This window comes from Orcinus orca, chromosome X (assembly GCF_937001465.1).
Source record: "Orcinus orca chromosome X, mOrcOrc1.1, whole genome shotgun sequence".
In the NCBI taxonomy this organism is placed as follows: Eukaryota; Metazoa; Chordata; class Mammalia; order Artiodactyla; family Delphinidae; genus Orcinus; species Orcinus orca.
The window spans coordinates 56,083,710-56,104,646 of record NC_064580.1 but is presented as its reverse complement, the minus strand read 5'-3'; the positions used below and the strand labels follow the sequence as shown (position 1 = coordinate 56,104,646).

The following is a 20,937-nucleotide window of genomic DNA, read 5'->3' as shown; positions in this document are numbered from 1 at the left end:
CTGATATAAGAGGTCTAAATCAGTGAAAAGGATTGAGAAAATGGAACTGGGGCAAGGAGAATTAATCCATCTCTGGTTCTCTATATAAGCACCTGTTTCCAGGGGAATGAAGTCCTGTAATTAGGCAAACAGAGGAGGAAAAAAAGCTTTTTATTTTGAGAACCAGAGAAATAACAACAGGGTATAGTGCCATATGCAAATATGTCTGTCTGAGCAGCATAACACGGTCTTCAGACAGACCCTAGTGGAGAGGGACAGATCTGGCAACCTCTGTATAATAGGGATCAGTCAGCTTTGGGCTGCAGCCCACTCTGAACAGGGCAGATGGCCAGTACATCACCTCACCTCTGTGGCAGCAACTTGTCCCCGGCCAAGTAGCCAGACTTGTGGACTTCCTTATTGAAGTCACCATACTTGGACTGGACAGCATAGGAGGCCAGCAACACAGCAGTCTCAGGTGGGCAGTAAATATCATCATTGAGAATGCCCTCCTTCACTTGCAGGAAGAATAGTCGCTGTGTGATGTCCTGGATCAATTCCTCGGATACATCCTCAGGGTAGAACTTAGCCCGGAACTTGAAAAGCAGGGGGCTTTCCTTCCGCACATCCTGGGCAGTCACCTGGGAGCAGCAAGGGGTTATGGGCTCTCAAAAAATAGACTTTAGGGATGGGGGAGTGGCTGTAGGGTGGGGAGAAGACACTGAAAAGTCATCAATTTGGATAATCCCAAAGAGTTGGGTGGCAATTCTCCTGATAATTCAGAAAAGAGACACATTACTTTCATTGGGGACCCAATCCCATATCCATAATTGCTTCCTGTAGGGAATTTCTTCCTGAAAAAACCTAACACCCACTGATAGTCATAAGCCCTTAAGCCATCATCATCTGACAATATATCCAGCTGCCCCCACGTTCTGAAAGTAGGCTTAAGAAACTTCTCTCTTAAGGCCCCCCCAACTCCATAAATCTGCAAAATAAAGACTAGGATGTATGACTGAGGTCTGGGAATTGACTATAGGCAAAAGCACAAATCAGACTGTCTTTTAAAGCCTGAAATTGGCTATTAGCAGCTCCACATTTTTCCAGCAGAAGTCTCCACTCTTTGTGAAAAGAAGACTCTGCCAGCAGAAGGTGGGGCACCCATCCCCTAGACACTGTCAGGAAAATAAGCCATAGGACAGTAATGGAGACCTCCAAGGACAAAGTCAGCCAGTTTGAGGATAATGAGATGGAGAACTGCCATGTTCCTGCAGAGATGCTGCTTGGAGGTGGAGAGTTTGAATGGACATATACTTAAACCATCCCACTTGGAGTTCAACTGAGAGAGAAAATCAAGAAAGGACACATCTGTATGGGGCTCAGGCAACAGTTGACAGGCAAGAAAAGGGACAAGATAAAGATTATGAGACTTTCAAGATTCTTTCCAGTTTAATAGTCTATGACTCTCTGTTTAACAAATTTCCTAAAGCCCTTCAGTTTGGAAAGGAAAAAAGGATACCAATTCCATCCTGAAGAACTACTAATGGCTATGGTCCATAAGTGGGTCCCATCCTCCTTGGACACTGGCCATTCTCGCTGTTAGGAGTCCAAGTGGAGACAGCAAGAGGTCTGCCCTTATTCTGATCTAGTGGTCGATCAGAATTTTTCACTCATGAAAAACTGAGCCCTAGATGCCCTGCATCTGCCAGCGAACACATTTTACACCCCTGAGAAAGATCTGGCAGAGGAGTGAATTCCAAACCTGACGATGGGATAAGCAATTACCTTCTTATTGAGTTTTAGCCAAGTAGAGAAACCCTTAGTGTCCTGGTACTGCAGACCAAAAAACCAAACTTCCCTCAGGCCGATAGTTTTCACCACCTGAAAGAAAAAACACAAAACAACCACTAGTTGAATGCCTACCTTGTGCCAGGCACAGAGGACAGAAATGTGGAGCTCACATGGTCCCAGGGTCTGGCAAGAAAATATACTTGGGCAGGAGCTAAGAAACGATGTCAACATCTCTCTGAACAAAGTACTTTCGCTGAGGTAGGGACTGGATCGATTACTTATGAGCACGACCACACACCAGTAACTTGATATCCATTATTTCCTTGAATGTTCACAATAGCCCTATGATATAATTACAATTGGGCCAATTTTATAGATAATAAAAGTAAGGTTCAGAAGTGAAGGTTCAGTTAGTAAGTAGCAGAGTCAGGTCTGTTTGACTCCAAACCCATTCAAATCCAGTGCTTTCTGCCACCACCACCAGCCCCCTCAATTATGCCATGCAGCTTCACACACCCAGGATGGATTAAAAGCTGAAGGTAAAAACTGTTGGTTTAAATCCTGAATCTTGTTCTCCTGGATTACTTCTTTATGTTTAGCAACTAGGAATAATGCCCACACCCTTCAGACTGAGTCCTATTTACAATGTCCAAATAAAGAATGTTTGAGGAGACAGAGCAGGGACTGTGGTATCTATACACCCCAAAGCTGTGCTGTGCCTAGGGGCTGAGATGCTTCTTTCCAATCCTGATTAGAGTTCAGTCATGATTCCCCTTTACCACTCACACAGGTTGAGAGTGGGAATGAGGGTGGAAACAGGGTGAGCACCTCAATGTGGTAGCTGAGGGGCCCCATGGTGTTCTGGGCATCTTGGCTGAGCAGTGGGCAGGAAAGGGAGGCCAGCCAGGAGAAGACAGATGGGGTCTGTTTTCCAGTCCCCGACATTAGCATGTAAATAGTTCTGGCCGGTGGCTCAAACCCAGCATGCCCACCACTGGGGATAGAGGCAATAAAGCTGAGCCACATCCTAATGAGGTCACACTGGCATCAGAGTCTTCTTTATATTTTCTTCTATTGTGGGGGGGTGCCGGGGGGGGTTGAGGTGAAGAAATTTACCTGGACTTAGAAACAGGTAACAAGGACCCAGTGTTGCTTATGTCCTCCCTGTGAATAAATCAGTATCTCCCCTCAAAACGCACACACGCACGCTCACACACACACACACACACACACACACACACACACACACACACACACTGCACTGTATCCAAAGTCTGCACTACACATCCAAGGCCAGGCCCCATAGTCACTCCCAGAGCTTACGATCTAGAGCTTCAGAGGTCCCAAGGAAAAAGTAGATCATGTTTATTAAAGTACCTGTTATGTGCCAGGTATCAAACACTGAACAACCATGAGATAGTTATTATCTCCATTTTATAAATGAGGAAAATAAGGCTTAGAGAGGCAACCTGTCTAAAACTGTAGAGCCTAGACTAGAATCCTAACTGTATGACTCCAAAACCTATACCCTTTTCTCTTGCATGCTATCTCCTAATGCCAAGGGCTCAAAGGATCTTAGAAGCCCTGGGGTTCCCAAGTGACTAACTCCCTTGTCTCTCTTTTGGCCCAGATATCCCAGCCAGACAATGAACTTTGACTACCTCTGCATCTAGATATAGTTCCTGGCTTTCCCACTAGACTCAGTCAACAACAGCTTTGGAGAGAAGCCATATCCCGAGGTCATTAACCTTCGTGAGCTCACCAGGGTATGCATGGTGATCACCCCTCCCTTTCTAGCTTGAATCAGGTATCAGAAAACCTCAGTGGAAGTCTCAATTCTGTCTCCAATTTGCTGTATGATCTTAAGGTAGATATTTCCCTCTGTGGGCCTCAGCTTCCTCATCTATCCAGCTTCCCCATCTACTACAAATGGTGTGGCTTAAATGACCTCTTTCTGCTCTCAAGTTCTACCATTCTACTAATTAGGTTATTTGTAAATGACCAAGAAATACAACCCCATTTCCCACCTACCTCTTGCCAACTAGGAACATGCTTAGAAAAAATAAATGAAGGAAGGTGCAGGGTATGAGGAAAGATCAAAAGACTTCCAGGATTCAATGGCAAGGTGAGTCCTTGAGTCTAAGTCAATAGGCAGTAGGAATTACCAGGTTTTAGATGACAACAAAGTAGTCATGTTGAAATGTGATTTTGGCTTTTTTGCAGAGGACAGAGGGAGAGGATGTGGACAGGAAAGATTTTTTTAAAGCACCTCTTATCCTATATCTAAGATAGGGCCTAATTAACAATTCTAATGGTTTTTCACAAGGCTGCAAAATAATAATGTACCAAGGTACAGTTGGTGGAAAGAAATAAGTTCCAAGAAACGATTCAGCCCCAAGAGAGAAAGGGACCCACTGAAGATGTTGAAGATGGACCACTAGGGCCAGGATGCTAGGTCACGGCAGGGCAGACTGGGAACAGAACTAGTAGGGCAGCAACTGGTTTTTGTCTGTACCAATGGCACAGCTGTAGAGGCTCAGAGACCCCAGAACTAAAAGGAAATGAGGAAGGCACGGACTACACAGCCAGTCCCACAGGTCCCAGGAGTAAGTTCCTTAGCCTCTTCTTGCACCATGTTGTCTGTTTCACTAGTGGGATGGGTAGGGGTGTGATGAGAAGAGGATCATGGGAGCCAAAACAGTTCCAGGATCTAGAGTATCTCTGAGGATAAAGTAATAGCTAAAGCGATATCTAAAGAAAGATTTCAGGATCAGCAAGGCATTTTAATCTCTCTGAGCACTGCCTCTTCCCTTATGAATACAGAGAAATCAGATGCATATAAATTTTCCACTTCCTTAGGCTGTAAGGCTTGGAGAGATGAGCAATGTCTCTTAGCCTCCACTGAAGTCCTAAAGTGAGGAAGTGAGGGTGTTGGGGGAAGGAAATATGGTCTGAAGTCAGAATCAAGACTGAAAAAGAACAAAGAATAAAACAGATGACCCCCGGACCCCAGGCTATAAGGAAAACTCCAATTAAGGTCCACAGGGTGCTGGGAATCATTTGATCAGGCAACTCTTGGCCCCATTTCAAAGTCCTGAAATATGGAAATGAGGCCAAGCTTAGCTTGCTTCCAGCTTTGCCTCCAGCTGAGACCTTACTCCAGAGGAAACAGAAAACTCGTTTTCTAGTGGGAAAGAGTATCTAGGTCCCAGTTCCAGGAACAACATCTGTGGCTCCAGTGACGGGTCCTTACCATTCCACTCTGAGAAATGGCTGCATCCCTGAGAAAAAATGTCTTTCTTTGCTCCCTTTGATTCCAGAGAGCCAGCTCATCTGGCCTGAGCTAGTATTTCTCAAAGCTGCCATGGAAGAAATCCTTAAGCAGCAGAAGATAATGAATGCATATACCCCGGGGATGGGGGTGGGGTGGGGTGGGGGTGGCAGCGTGAGATACAAGAAGATGGCTGCAAGCCACAATTTTTTTGAAGCCTGAAGGTTTAACCTTAATCATTTGTGCAAATTTTACTTTCTACTCCTTAAATATCCATGTTTTAATAATGAAATAGATATTATCTACAAGTAAAACTGATGCACCAAGATACTAAATCACATCCATCCCACGGCTCTGTGTACCTCCTGGAACCTGCCACATTCACCTAGAGGGACTAGGACTTCAGTTTGTAAGACACTGGCTGTGGATTCTATTCAGCCACACAATAGAAACCCCCCAAACAGACTGGAGCATTGCAGGATCCAAGCAGCATAGACTAGAAAACTGGGGTCCAGTGAGGGAAAGAGATTTGCCTCTGAGAAAATCCTCACTAATTACCAGGAGCATCTGGATGTAAGCAAGAACTCCCTTTTGCCTCTCTTTTGCATGTGAAGGCTACTTACGTCTGAGGTCTGGGGAGGGGAGAGGAGATTAGGTCAATTCTGGAAACCAAAGCCCCCCTCCTCATATCCCTTATGCATCTATCTGAGTAAATAAACTAGTGACATAAGCAGTCACTTCAGAAGTCCAGAGCAGGATTGGGAAGCAAGGCTTGGGCCTCAAGAGGAAAACTGCATGAGAAATTATGTGCAAAACTGCACCAATGCCCAAACACCTGAGGCCCACTGAGATCCCATTACAGGCTTGGCAGCAGCTGCATCAGCCACCCACCTGAAAGCAAATCAGTGCACAACTGGAAAATTCCAGGAGGGCTGCCACCATCGCTGCTTCTGCTACCCCACACTGCCTGTGCCCAAGTGGCCACCTGCTCTGTAACACAGAACCCGTTCAGCTAGGGTTCTAAGTTTAGGGACCAAACTTTGTTCTTAGAATGGAAACAGGCAAATAAAGAGGAGGTCACAGAGGACACAGCTGACAAAAGATTGCAATTGCTATGCTTTGCTATAAGCTTTGGTTCAAGCCACTATACTACTTCCTAGCTATCTGACCTTAAACAGGTATTTTCCCCTCTCCAAGCCTCAGTTCATCATCTATAAGATGGGGATACTATTATTATAATAATAGATATTAGTTATTTTATAAAACAAAAATGGTAAAAAAGAGAAGAAGGGATTGCTGCCTTCAATGCAGAGTCGACAAATCCTAAGGCTTTCACTAAGCCAGAAAAGCATCCTGATTTCATGGCTCCCTTATCTGAACTCCCAGGGGAAATTCCACCCACTTATTTAGCCCTTAACAAGAATAAGCAACATTAGAATGCCTGCTATGCACCAGGCACTTTACTTACTCGAGGATTAAATAAGACTACAAAATCTCTAAGATTAGTATGATTACTATTTTACTGAGGAAAGTAAAGTCCTAAGAGGCTAAACAAGCCGTCCAAGGTCACACGGCTGAATAGCAGGACAGAATTTGAACCCAAGGCTGACACCAAATCCCATGCTCTATATACCACCTCTATATACAACCTGAGCCTCAAGGGTGTTTGTTTCATTCAATGTGAGAGGAGAGTTGCATGTACTTTTCTCTGTTTCCATAGGTGAGTAACTCCAAGTTCCTTAAGGACAGAGATGGTGTTTGATAGGTCTAGAGATTCTCCTAGAGACACAGTAGACCTTCAGTCAATACTGAATCAGTCAATGAACAGATGAATGAATGGATGGATGCTCTGAGATTTCACCTCTCTTCTAGAGCTCAAAACCTTAAGTGGAGGGGGCAGGTAGAGCTAGAATAGAGCTAGAGCTAGAGACCACGGCTGAGGAGGAGCCAGGCAGAGGGTTCTTAAAGTGGAACTTATTATGGCAGCACTGCCCCTTAGTGGCACCTAGGTAATCAAGAGCCCTCGGAAGAACCTCACGCTTTAGAAATGGGGCTAAGTAACAAAATCGCTGTAACAAAATGTGTTCTCTCTCCTCCCTAGCTGTGAACACACTCACAAGAAGGAACAAAAGCAAACGGGAAGAACTATGGGCCCCACTTCCCTTTCCCACCAGTCCTTGTAACTCCTCAAGCTATGGCTTCCCATTGTTGCCTGTTATTTATCGCTGGTGCCAAGGAGGGTGCTTCCTCTCTAGTCAGCTTCCTCTCTGGTCATCAGCCAGACAACTGCTGGATTCCAGGATGGCCCCAGAGCTTCTGTCAATTCCTCCCAAGGAGTCCAGCTCCTTCCTCCTAGGCCCCTGATCTCCCTGAATGATGGATCTCAAAGGTCAGACAGAATGGACTTCCCTCCTTATGCCTCATCAACTTAGAGAGAGGGAAGAAGGGAAGAGATCAAATGCCCCAGTGGCCTGTGAACACGCATCTCTGAGGATTTCCATCCAGACCGGCCTTGGTCCCGAGACTGCCAGATGCTCAATTCTGTACCAGAGTTGAAATTTTTTTTTTCCTGTAGCTTTCACCTATGGGATCCCAGCTCTGCTCCTTCTGACCTCACAGAACATGACTGCCCCCTCCTTCCTACAACAGCCCCTCAGTGATCTCAAGACAGAGAATACATCTTCTCTTGAGTCTTCTCCAAGCTAAACAGGCTCGTTCACCCCAAACAGAGTAGCACAGTAGGGAAAAGTATAGTTTTACAGTCAGAGCTATATTTGAAACTCTGTATCACAATTTACTAACTACATAACCTAGAGTGTGTTTTTTCACCTCTCATAGGCAGGGTCACTACAAGGATTCAAACAAGGTTAGTCCATAGTAGGTGCTCACTAAATCATATTTCTCAAAACAACACTTATCTTCCTGGTGGGAAATCATGAATTTCCGGGTTTCCTCCCTTTCCTCTCCCCAACCAGTATGAAAGATTCAAGTCTCTCAAGGGCTTTTTTGGGGAAGCAGCAGCTTTCAGAACTAGCACACCAATCTGGCCAGGGCTCCCTACCAACTGGGCTTCCCTCAGAACCACACCCACAGTACGCAAACCAAACCAACACTAACAAAGAACTATCCGGCCCTGTGGCTTTTCAAAGTTAACAAACCCCTTTGTTCAAGTATTTTTCTGCTCTAGGCTCTAAATTATGCCTTCTTCACCCTCCACAGCAACGCCCTCCAATGCAAATGGACAAAGCCCCCAGTGTTGAAGGCAGGGAACAGTGTCATTTGTTTGAGAGAGGTGGGATATAGAACCAGGGCTCTGGGAAGGCGTCTGGGGAGAGGCCAAGGGAGTCTCTGGTACCCAGCTGGACTATAAAATCCACATTGGCTGATACTCTCCTCTCTACAGATGCTGCCCAGAATGATACTGCTGTCTGAAGCAAAGGGCCCAACAGCCTACCTATGGTATGGACACCTTCTCCCTTTTGTCCCAGAGACAGTAGAAGCCTATCTAGGAAGAGCTGTCCCCTCACCAGGTATCCTTCCCCTCCCCACCCCCTGGCATATGCCAATTACAGATCATACTCAAGTGAAGCATTTCCCTCCTTTTTACAGAAAGGGGTCATCTGAAATCCAAATAGTGGGGTTAGAAATGGGAAAGAAAAGATATGGAATACAGAAATAAATGCCACAGATAAATTTCTGAGAGATAACCAGATTTGAGATATCAGTTAGACAGTGTACAGATGGGGAAACTGAGGCCCAAAGAGGGGAAAGTTTTGTGTAAGGTATCAGGAGAGTTAGTGGTAGAGCCAGGCCTAAGGCTCCAAATTGCCAACTTTCTATCCAGTGCCCTTTCGACTTCACCAGGCTGTCCCTTGAAAAGCTTTCCAGTATAAAACCTGCATGCAAAGGGAGAATGCAAAACCTTAATGTAATCAAAATGCATTCAGTCATTCCAGACTAGCATTGTAATCACTTGTGAACTATGTGAATGTCAGCACATTAATTGTAGTAAATGTGTGTTTAAATGTTCCTCTGACTAATTTGTCTTTTGTAAATTAAATATCAATGACTACCTTTCACCATTCGATACAAAACAAACTCCAGAGAAGAAGCAAGTTCTAGCTAGATCCAAAGTTAGATATGCTGAGGATCTTCAAGCCCATCTCCCAACTCTAGCTGATTAATGAGACAAGAAGTGTCACAGCATTTGGAAGCTATCATTTATTACATCTCTACTACATGCCAGATGCTTCACATAACACTCACTTCTCTATTTATATTTTCTTATTGCCTTTCTCTCCTATTTCTAATTTATCCTTTTGTATAATTATAAACCACCGTAACAAGTTTTCTGAGTAGCAAGTGAGATACAAATAACATACTCTTTCATAACCTCACAAAAAGCCTTTGAGGTAGGTATTAGACCCACTTTTGGGGGGCAGGGCCAGGAGAGGAATGAGACTACCAACCCAGAAAGGTTCAATAATTTTCCCAAGGCCTAGCTACGAATATGAAGATTTTGTTTCCCCATCTGTAAAATGGGGCCAGTACTAATTCCTGCATTCATTGGGCCTTGTGATAGTCAAATGATATGGTACACAAAATGTCTGTCACAGTACCTGCCATACTGTAAGCCCTGGACAAATGTTAACTTTCATCTGTAATAGCCATAGACAACAATTTTCCCACTCTACCACATGACATCAGGGACTCAGGAGACATGCCCAAGCTGTCCTCACATTTCTAGGCATATTTTCCTTCCTTTTACATAGAGATCTGAATGGAAAACAGCCTTGCACCATCCCCATCTCCATCCTCTCCCCTCACCAGTCAGGAGTATTCATAGTAACAGAATGATCTCATTTGAATATAATCTCCTTCTTCCTTTCCTTTCCCAACTCTGGGTAAGCTCTCAGACAGCAGAGGTACTCAGAGAGCAAAGGAAGGGAAGCAAGAGGGCCTGGAAAATCCATTAAGGGGACATGCGGTCCCAACATCCAGGACAATGTTAGACTCCCACCTCACCAGAGGCGGGTGTGGAAGTAGGATAATGGCCCACCTGGAGGGATTCCAATCTCTGGAAATGGGAACCCCATTTTTACTCCTAGAAGTCTGGTCACAGATGGCACACTCCTTTGGCCCCTGGAGGGTCTTTGAAAGCTAACAGATTCTGTGGCCCCCACCTGCCTATTATATAGCACATCCCTTTTGACAATGATGATTCACAGCAAAGGAACACCCCTTGGATTGGAGATGGGAATGACCACTTCAGCATTATCTCCATGGCATGATTACAGGAGCTGAGGTATCCTCTTATTGCATTCATCACCCCCAGTGGTATCGTAAGTCCCAATATTCCTTGAGGGAAATGTACATAGAGCACACTACTTCAGGGAGAATATGTTGGTTTCCTTCTACTAGGAAGAAAAAACAATGTGACAGAGGCCATGTTGTAGTGACAAGAACATGGGGTTCAAATACCAGCCAGATACCAGCTGAGTGCAATTAAGTTATTTAATTTCTGAGCGTCATCATCAAAATAGAGATCACTTACATCTTTCAGAGTTGAGAGAAAGGCTTTGCATGCTGACATTTTAAAAGCATCTAGCACAGTCATATCCTACTCACTTCTCTTTTCTCCCATGTTCAGCACCAAGGATAGGATTAATCGGGGCCATCAAGGTGTAGGCTGCCAAAGTTAAACTTTGCCTCCTTTGTTATTAAGGCTGAGGCCAGCCTTTGTTTTGACCTATCCTGGAGGAGTGAGTAGAAGAGATTCCCCAAAAGTGGGTATTATGGTGGAAGCTATTGGGAGAAGTGGGGGGCTAAGGAGCAACAAGTCCCTCCCTTACCTGGTCAAACAGCTGCTTGCCAGTGGTGTTGGGCTGAATGGCAAATTCCAGCTCTGCGTCCATGGTGGTCACACGCACATTGATCTAGGATGAGATCAAAGGAGGCAAGTTAGTTTTCTGGCTCTATGCTCAGCAGAGCCTGGGACAAGTCTCTGTTCAACCACAGGAGAGGGAACTAAGATGCAAGAACCTAAGACATTTAGATACTGGTGTGAAGGAAGGGAGACTATTTTAACAAACAATAACCTAGCCCCTGCTCCCAACCAGTTTACTGAAGACAAAAAACCCCAGAGCTACAGGGCAATGCTTACCAAGGGGCAAACAAATGAATGCAAATCAACCTACTATCAAGAGGAAACAAGTGTTGACTGTACTTCTTCCACCTACACCAGCCAGCTGCAAGCCCACAGCGTTCTCTCCCCACCTCTGATCTATAGCCTGGATTATCTACAGCACTGATCTTTGCAGAGGCAAGTTAAGGGCAGGATAAAGAACACTGCATTCTAAGCCTAGCATCATAACTGGTTCACTCCACAACCTTGGATAAGTCTTATCCCCTTCCTGGGCCTTAGTTCCCCTCATCTGTGCAAGGGCAGGAGTGCAGGGGGTGGAGGTTGTCAGTTACACTAGGCAATCTCCAACAACCATTTCAGTGCTGACGTCTATGGTTCTATATACTGACTTACATTGTTAACACTTCCTGTATTTATGTCTCACTGGTCTCCCTAGGCTCAAGATAGGAAAGGGGCCTCAACAGAGATAGGTGTGGGCAGCACAGAGGTGCTTGACTTCCCAAAGCCAAGTCAGCAGAGAGAAAAGGAATAGGGACAGGCCCAGATGGAAACACACAGTATTTCACAGGCACTAGAAAAAGTACCCTCTACCTTTAAGAAGAGATCCCCTAGCCAAAGTCAATGATAGCTGAAATTTCATCAATAGAGATATGTTCCTTTGGCTGAAAGCTTGGTGGTGGTGGTAATAGTATTAATAGCAATAATAAGCAGCAGCTTTCATGTATGCAGACTTATTACTCACTAGGCACTTTATATGCACTACCCCATTTAATATCAACAATCACCCTGTGAAGTAGAGAGTATTATCTCCACAGTGGGGATGAAGACTTAGATATTTGCCTAAAGTCACATCACTAGTAAGTGGGGAAGACAGGGTTTGAATTCAGATCTAAGTCCAAGCCTCACAATTTAAACCAATACGCCAAACTCCTCTTACACCAAAGTGTAAAAGTCTCCATTAAAAGAAATCAAAGATTAAGTGTTCTTTGTTGTTGTTGGACATTTTGCTTAAGTAACCTATATGGTATAGCCACAAGATGGCTTGTTACATGGTCATATAAAATATTCATAAAGACTATTTCATGCCCAAGGCAAATACTTCAGTAATATTAAGTAAGGAAGACTAAGCAACAAGATTTCATGAGCTCAACTTTGTAAAAAGTATGCATACAGAGGTTATTGGAACCATACCCAAGTGTTAGTCAGTCTTGGTTTTTGGGTAGTGATCTTATGAGAGCATTCTCCCTTCTTTAAATTAAAAAAAAAAACTAATCTACATTTTCTAAGATGCTCACATATTACTTATACTATTGGGAGGGAACTAAAAATAGAATTGTCAAAGATGCAAATCCCCACGGAGTGGGTAAGACATAAGGCCTTATCAGTCTTTGACACCTATGGGCCCTTCCTGAGCACAGGGGTCAGCTAGCAGGGAAGAGAGGGCCAGACAGCAATTTTGCCAGCTAAACAATTCTGATGAGGACTAGGCCTGGGGGACAATTTTGTAAATAAATCTCACCAGGGAGCCAAGGAGGAAATCTATTTCAGGATTGACAATGGGACAGGAAAGGCCATGAAGGCAGGAACAAGTAAGGCAAGTACCCCAGTGGGAGACAACGGGCAGGGTTAGCCACTTTGACTCAGTGTTACCTAGGCTTCCTGCCAATACAGTGACCTCCATAGAATAGGCCCTCATAAGGTAGGGAGAATGAGGCCCAAAGGGCTGGAATTTGGCCTCAACATCTAGCCTTAAATCACCCTTGAGCTGAGTCAGGTGAGCCCTCAAAACACCAATGACTTGATAGGGATAGGGAAGAGTAGAAAAGGGACAGTGGCCCTTTTAGTGCACTGAGAAATTTCATTCTCACCTCAAGGTTTCTGTCTTAATTAGAGTTACCTCTCTAGTATCCAAGACTCAGTGGGTACTCACAAGATACTGGCTAAATGAACAGTACTAAGCAAGGGGATATAAGAGATAGATATAACATAGTATACAGAATCAGAGGTGGGAACATTTTACATCTTGACATTTTTGTGCCATGGACCTTGCCAAGCAGTTTAGTGTGGTCTATGGACTTCCTTCTCAGAATATTTGTAAATGCATGAAATAAAGTAGATACAAAGAGACCAATTATACTGAAATAGTTATCAAAGTTTAATATGTACTTCTTTATTATATTATATATTTACCTAACACTGGGTCTTATTAATTATTACTACTGTAATTTCAACTTTGTCTTCGGCATAAATGATATTTTGAGAAATCTATAATAAGTAAATCGTGATACAAAAGTATCTTAGATTTCCACTGGTGACAAAGTCATAGGTACTAACTTTTTTTTTTGGCCTACATTCATAATTGAAAGAGGGGCTAAATTTCAGTGAGAGGTTAGTGAAAACAAATATGTAATTTTCCTCCATCCAACTTCATAGATCCTTCCCACTTCAAATTATACCCATGGACTTCACGGAGGCTCAAGGACTCCAGGTTAAGGAGCTTCCTATAAATTTATTTCAGTTTACCCAATATTAATGGAATAGTATGTTTAAAGAACTATGGTTGCAGTAGAGCTACAGGACCAGTCCCTGACCCCAAGGTACTTACTGAATTAACAGCAAAATTATAATATACAAGGGAAACCCTGAGAAGTGCCATACCAGAACAGAAGAAACATTTTGTGGAAATACGGAACCATAGTTCAAAGTGGTATTTGCACTGGTCTCTAAGGATAACCTGGATTTTGAAAAAGGGAGAGTGTGGGAATTGGGGGGAAGAGCATACAAATGCCCTAGGCAGAGAAAGAAACACGTGCAATGGCCCAAAAGGAGACAGAGATAAAAGCATGCAGGTCTATACTGCTGAACTGAATGAATAAGCATTTTCAGAACTCTAATGGAAAACTGATTAATTCATAAAAGTACTAACAAAAGATCAAGATGAAAAAAAAATTAATTACATGGGACTGAGTGAACTGATGAGGATGATTATAATTTTTGTGACTTTCTGTTTGAATAAAAAAAACACATTTGTAATTAAAAAAAAAAGCATGCAGGTCTCCTCCAGGGTAAATGAGGCCTGCAAGGTGAAGAGTGGGCAGAGAGGCCAGGAAGGTAGGTGGAAGGCCTTGAAGAATATGCTAGAAAGCTGGGCCTTAATCCTGTTGAGAGTGGCCAGCCACCCTGAAGGTTCTGAGCAGGGTGGGGCAGAATCAGAACAGGGCTTTTTAGAAGAAAGCACCCAGGGAGGACACCGAGGAAAGGGGTGGGGCTCTAGGGAACATTCCACAGCTAGGAGTTCTCTTTATTTTTTTTTTTAAGATTTATTATTTATTTATTTATTTTATTTATTTTTGGCTGTGTTGGGTCTTAGTTGCAGCACGCGGGATCTTCGTTGGGGCATGCAGGATCTTTCATTGCGGTGCACGGGCTTTTCTCTAGTTGTGGCGTGTGAATTTTCTATCTCTAGTTGTGGCGTGCAGGCTCCAGGGTGCGTGGGCTCTGTAGTTGTGGCGTGTGGGTTCCAGAGTGCATGAGCTCTGTAGTTTGCGGCACACAGGCTCTCTAGTTGAGGTGAGGGGGCTCAGTAGTTGTGGCACATGGGCTCAGTTGCCCCGCGGCATGTGGGATCTTAGTTCCCTGACCAGGGATCAAACCTGTGTCCCCTGCATTGGAAGGCGGATTCTTTACCACTGGACCACCAAGGAAGTCCCAAGAGTTCCCTTTAATTCACACTACTGGGAAGAATTTTCAAAGGAAATTCAGTGTCTCCTGCAGATCATGTCAATCACAGGTCATACCAATCCATCATCTTCAAGGGCTGGCCCACAAGTCCAAATATTTAACTTAAATATTTGGTAAATAAATGTTTCTTAAATAAATCAACAGGTAGAAAAGAACTCAGCCTGGGTTAGGAATAAGCATGTCAGAGAGGCTAGTACTGTACAGCTTCCTCCCTCCTAATAGAGCATCGCCCCAGAACAAGGGCTCTCCTCAAATCTGAAGCTGTCCAGCTGAAACCAAACTGGAACCTACTTCTCTAGAATCTCTGCTCAGAGTTTCTGTCATTCCACTGTGGCTGCTTCTCGAGGGAAAGCAGCCTGTGGTTCCCTGAACTTCACTGGGGAGACAAATAATCTTAGGTTTAAAAAAACTGGAAAGAAAAGCAAACACAAAGGGACTTCTCTTCTTGCCATCACTTAACTCAGAAGAAAATGTGAGTCATGAAGACAGGATCATGGGTCTGTGTTCTCCTTTTCTTCTGTGTGTCAGAGGTAGGGGGTAGTAAGGGTAATAGCATGACTGGGGTTGAAGGTGATAGGTATAGGGCAGGAGTGTTGATCAAAGAATATCCCTTGTTTTCCATAAGAGTAATCTGAGACTCAAATGTGTACAAGGAGCTGCAGGCCCAGACCCACTGCCACACAGGGCCCACTGGATGCTCACCCTAGTGGGCACCCACTGCCTTCCTTTTGGGCCTGGCCTCTTCAATCTCAATGAGGAGAAGAGGGCAGTCTAGTTTGAGAGGCAAGAACTTGAAAATAAAGCCTCCAAAGTCAGCAGAAAGTTCCCAGGCAGGCCCTCAGCTCAGCAGGAGTGGAGGAGCTGGCCTGGGTGGAGTAGCATTTCAAGATGTGGTCCTCAACAGAGAACTAACGCCCTGTCTAAGCCTGTCCTTGAAAACTGTGTCTCTGGAGAACATTTAGAGTTTAAGGAACAAAAAAAGTCTGGGTGTGGTGGGGGGGTGACACCCTCTCATACACCCTAGCCCTCCCACCCCTAGCGCAAGAACAATAAATCCACTGTTATTTATTGAACAATTGAACACAGACACTTCCCACACCAAGCCTTTCATTGGACACTAACAAGCCCATGTCAGTGGTCTGTCATCCAAAGCCCTCAACAAACTGGGATCTCTCCTGTGTCCCCAGTTGGCTGGCCTAAGAAACAAAATAACCAGGCCACATGCTACCTCTGCCTTGGCTGCAACAGCTGGGGTACTTTGCTCTCTGGACCTGGCCAGCTTCAAATAAGGGAACCTCTCTTTCCCTAGGGCCAGGAGCACCCAGATGAGCAGTAGCTGGGCCACAGTGAGATCAGGGCAAAGTTTCCTCTTACTCACCCCTGTCACTGAACTACAAGATGGCTCTTTCCTGGAAAGGAATTTGGGGGAGATAGAGGACAAAGCAGAGAGAGTCAAATAATCACAAGTGGCTTGTCTGAAGCATGGACCTGTAAACAGAAGGCAAATGGCATTACCAGCCTCACACCATGGATAAGGAAACTGACGAGCATAAAGGCAGGTAACAGAAGGATGGAAATGAACACTTACTGTATAGCAACTATGTGCCAAGCCCCTTCACTCACAGTCTCACTCAACATCACTGAAACCACATTTACTCAGCCAGCAAGTGGTGAAGACAAGTCTTCTGGACATTCCCAGAGCACCATCCTTGACTCCACCTACCTCTCCAGTAACGCTGATTTCACTGCTGACTTCAGACACCGCCTTGGCAGCTATTTTGGCTAAGGCCCAAACACTTTAGCATAGGAAGCCTGGGCACATCTGGGAAGCACTGCTTGGGAAGGCCCCCTTGCCAGGGCAGAGCTTATGAGTCAGCCCAGTCGGGGCTGAGCTCAATGACATCACCCCTCACCTGCCACCCCACCATTCTCTTCAAAGGCCCAACTCCTCTGGGCTTTCAGTGGCACTGCTGCTATGGAGAAGGCAAAGGTAAGTGTAGGAGGGTGGCCAGAGGCAGGACAAGCCCTACCAGGGTAACCCCAGAACTTCAGTCTCTTCCCTGGGCAGAGAGCAGTCACCACAGTGTCACTCAAACTGCCTATCCCCATTATTTAGGCTCTAGCACCCACCACTTCCTGCTTCCAGAACTGGGGCCAGGGCAGGGCAGGGCAGGGCAGGGCCTGGTCTGTCTTGCCTCTTGGGATGACAGCACTGCCTCAAGCAGCTGTTTTCCATAAGGGGTAAAACAAGGGTTGCTTTGAATCTCTAGCCTAGGAGGCATTCTCCCCCTCCCCCTTCCCCTCCTCCTCCTCCACTGACTCACTTCCCGGCAGCTCAGTCTCTTCCCTGTGGACTTGGAAGTGGTACCTGGTACAGTTATCTGTTCTGACCTCTTCCTGCCCATTTCCAGACCCTTAATACAGCTGGCAAGACCTGCCTAGGGTTAACCCTTCCTATGCCTGTGCTTTTTCCCAGTAGGTTCTAGAAAGGAGACCACACCCAACCCCATGCACACCCATACCTTTAATGGGTCAGCAGTAATTCTTTAATCACTCCAACTGCTGCAAAGGGCATGGGAGACAACGGTCCCCTTTCACTTGCTTTGTCCCAGTCCTGCCTTCCAAAAGCTCCCTGAGAAGCATTTCAACTGGGAGACAAGGGCATATTGGATACTGGGTGTTACTCCTCCAGTTATCATATACTTAGAGGAGTAACCCCAAACAAAACTAACCCCTCTTAGCAATGAGAATATAACTACATTGTCACTATAGGAGGAGAGCTCAGGACAGAGAACAAAGCTGAAAAGGTCAAAGGTCAGAAACAGTGAGGTTACCTTAGTAAGCTACAGCTTCCCCATTAATTCAGCCTTAATTGCACAGTCTTTTGCTCAAACTCAGACTAAGGTAGATTCCCCCTCTTCTTCTCAACACATGAAGGTCAGGAAGGAAACTAGTTCCTCACCATTTATACCTAACTCCAGGACTTATTTTCAAAATCAGCTCATACAAACCATATCCCAGGAGCAAACACCACCCACTCCCCTATCCCCCACCCCAGCACATCTCTCTTTCCAAGGCACAGGGGACTGCCCCACAAGCTCCTTAGCATAGCCATTCCTCTTTAAATTTCCTCAAGATTTCAATCCACTCATCCTAGAATCTCATCTGGCACCTCCAGAATAAACCCTTCTGAACTTCTCATCCCTACTCTCCAAAAGAATAAATAATCCAGAATCCCCAACTATCAGACCTGAAAGGAACCTTAGAGATCACTTGATTCAAACTCTGCAATATACAGCTCGGGAAACTGAGGTCCAAGGAAGGGGAAGCACTGGCCCAGGGTCACACAGCTGCTGGACAGTGTGAGAGCAAGGATTAAAAATCTGGCTCTTGAACCACTGGCCATAATAAGCAATAGAAACATCCTAGCACTTGGAAAACAGGAGACATGTCAGGCTGTTGAGCTGGAAAGACTATGTGGAGGAGGCAGGACCAGCTTGCTTCCATGAAAAACTCCAAGCTGACACCAAATGGAAGTCTAGTTTATGACAGAGGGCAAGCCTAACTTTCAGGCTCTGATACATTCACCATCACCCATTCTAGGGAGACTAAACCTTTTATAACAGCATGGAAGGAAACTCAAAGATCCCTTGTTTCTAGGATATTTTCTTTTGCAAAAACTTGGATAGTAACTGATTGGGAAGGTCCCTGGCAGCAGTCACAGCCAAGCTGGAGGTTGGGACAGGGCAGGGAGGTACAGAGAGGGTGGAGACGACACAGCAAGGAAAGAGGCAGGGAATTTGAGGAACGGATTTATATCTAGATAGCCAAGAACAACAGATTCTTCAATTCTCATAAAACTTTGAAGCTGCCGAAATAAAAGGAAAGAGGGCCCATCATTAATAAAATAAGTCTCTCAAATGGGTTAAGCCCCTCTCTGGGGCCCCACCCAGCTGGGCTTCAGTCTCTAGCATCAGTTTCCTGCTTGACCCAGCTTCCTGCCTACAAGTTTCACAGGAAGTATTTATAGACTGGAAACACAGACCATTTGCAGCTGCCTGGAGACACCAGTTCTGCCCAGAGCACCAGAAGAGGGCTCTACTTTCTGTGCTCAAGAACACATCACAGCGACCTCCAGCATCCCAGCTCTGAAAGGCACTGGAGATGATCTAAGCCTCAGCTTGGGTTCCATCCATTACTCATGGGATTTCTGCCCTGTCCTGTGCTCCTCGGTATTAAAATTGCTGAAGCCAGGATCAGTCAACTACGCAGGAGCAAGGGGAGGCTTCCAGGGTAAATCAAAAAGCTGTTTTCTAAACTTATGGTTACCAGCGGGGAAAGGGAGGAAGGGATAAATTGGGAGATTGGGATTGGCATATATACACTACTACATATAAAATAGATAACGAATAAGGACCTACTGTATAGCACAGGGAACTCTACTCAATACTCTGTAGTGACCTATATGGGAAAAGAATCTAAAAAAGAGTGGATATATGTATATGTATGACTGATTCACTTTGCTGTACACCTGAAACTAACATAACATTGTAAATCAACTATACTCCAATAAAAATTGAAAAAAAAAAGCAGCTCTGTTTTCAACCCCAGAGCTAAGCTAAGGTCAGCTTCCTGCCAATGTTGCTGGTAAGCCAACAGCCAAACCTGGTATCTGGGGAACTCACAAAATTGCAGCCCTCGTCCCAGAAATAATGGTCTCAGTTCTTTGAGGAACAAATCATGGTATAGCAGAAAGAGGTTCTGGAGTCTCTCTGACCTTCCTCTTTCTGAAACTCAGTTTTCTAATATATAAAATGGGTCTAATAACATCAACCTCACAACAGGGTTACTGGGAGATTTAAGTTAAAATAACAGACATGAAAGTACTTGGTATATCATAAGTAGAATGTGATGATTACTAACCCCTCCTTTTCAAGCCATATTATTACAAATATTTTACCTCTCTGAAATGATTTAAAACAAAAACCTGTTCAACTGCACCTAAGGGCTATGGATTGCCCAAGAAGACCTCCAGAGAACCCTCCTAGCATAAAGGACTCTTTGACTGTAGGGGCAAACTCTAAAAATGTGATTAGATTTCTACTTGGTTACACAGTTTGAAGCCATGCACATCAGGTAGACACACACACATCCTTGCATTATTTTAAATGTTTTCTCTCTTGGGAGGGATGGGGATTTCCCCCAAGAAGCAGAGCCCTGAGGGGAGGCAGAATACAACAGAGCACCTATGCTACCTTGTCCTTTTAAAGGCTGCCTGATTGTCTTTCCTCGTTCTAGGCTCTGCCTTGCCATTTTCTCCAAACATGTCCCATCAATATATAGAAGTTCCCAACCCTTCAACACAACACACTAAGACGTCCTTCAGCTGTTATCCAGAAAAATCACAAACTTTTTAAAATACAGATTCCCTGGCTTCATCCACAGAGATCATGATTTATTATTATGTAAGAAGCAGGGCCTGGGCACCAGAAGTTAAGAGCTTCAGATGATTCCAAGGCCCAGCCAGGTTTGGGAACCTCTGGAATGGAATACAGCCTCTCATGTGCTGGTGTTAATATGGCCAGAGGGATGCTTGATGGAAGGGAAACAAAGCCAAGTAGAGAGCAGTAACTACAGGGACATCTAGGCCGGTTAGCCTAGTGAATGGCTCTCCAGAGTTGAATGCAGTTCACCTCCACAAAAGATCAGGAATGCAGTCAGTCCTGCTACTGCCTCCAAAGCCCTCTGCAACCTGGTCTCTTTATTTGTAAAGTAGGGCAGGAATTATCCTTGCCCCTCCCTACCTAGTATCATCACTTCCCACCACCACAGACACTATTATATACTAAAGCAATTTCTCTCTTGTAGCAGGAACATAGATTTGTAGTCTAAAAACCTGAGGGCAGCATCCATCTCTGCCAATAACAAGTCATGATCTCTCAATCATCCTATCTGTAAAATGGGCATAATGACATCCACCTGGCAGACAGTTGTGCAGTGGTAATGTGGT

The 20,937-nt window shown here is 44.8% G+C and overlaps 1 protein-coding gene across 1 annotated transcript in view; it reads right to left on the bottom strand.

The window, feature by feature from the left end:
- The window catches only part of MSN (moesin), a 67,852-nt gene that overhangs the window by 14,276 nt on the left and 32,639 nt on the right, over positions 1–20,937 (bottom strand). Inside the window, exons 2-4 of the mRNA XM_004283548.4 lie at positions 10,894–10,977; positions 1,765–1,860; positions 346–620 (exon numbers count right to left, since the gene is read on the bottom strand). Coding sequence (XP_004283596.1) covers positions 346–620; positions 1,765–1,860; positions 10,894–10,977 — 455 coding nt within the window. The remainder of the gene's footprint in view (positions 1–345; positions 621–1,764; positions 1,861–10,893; positions 10,978–20,937) is intronic.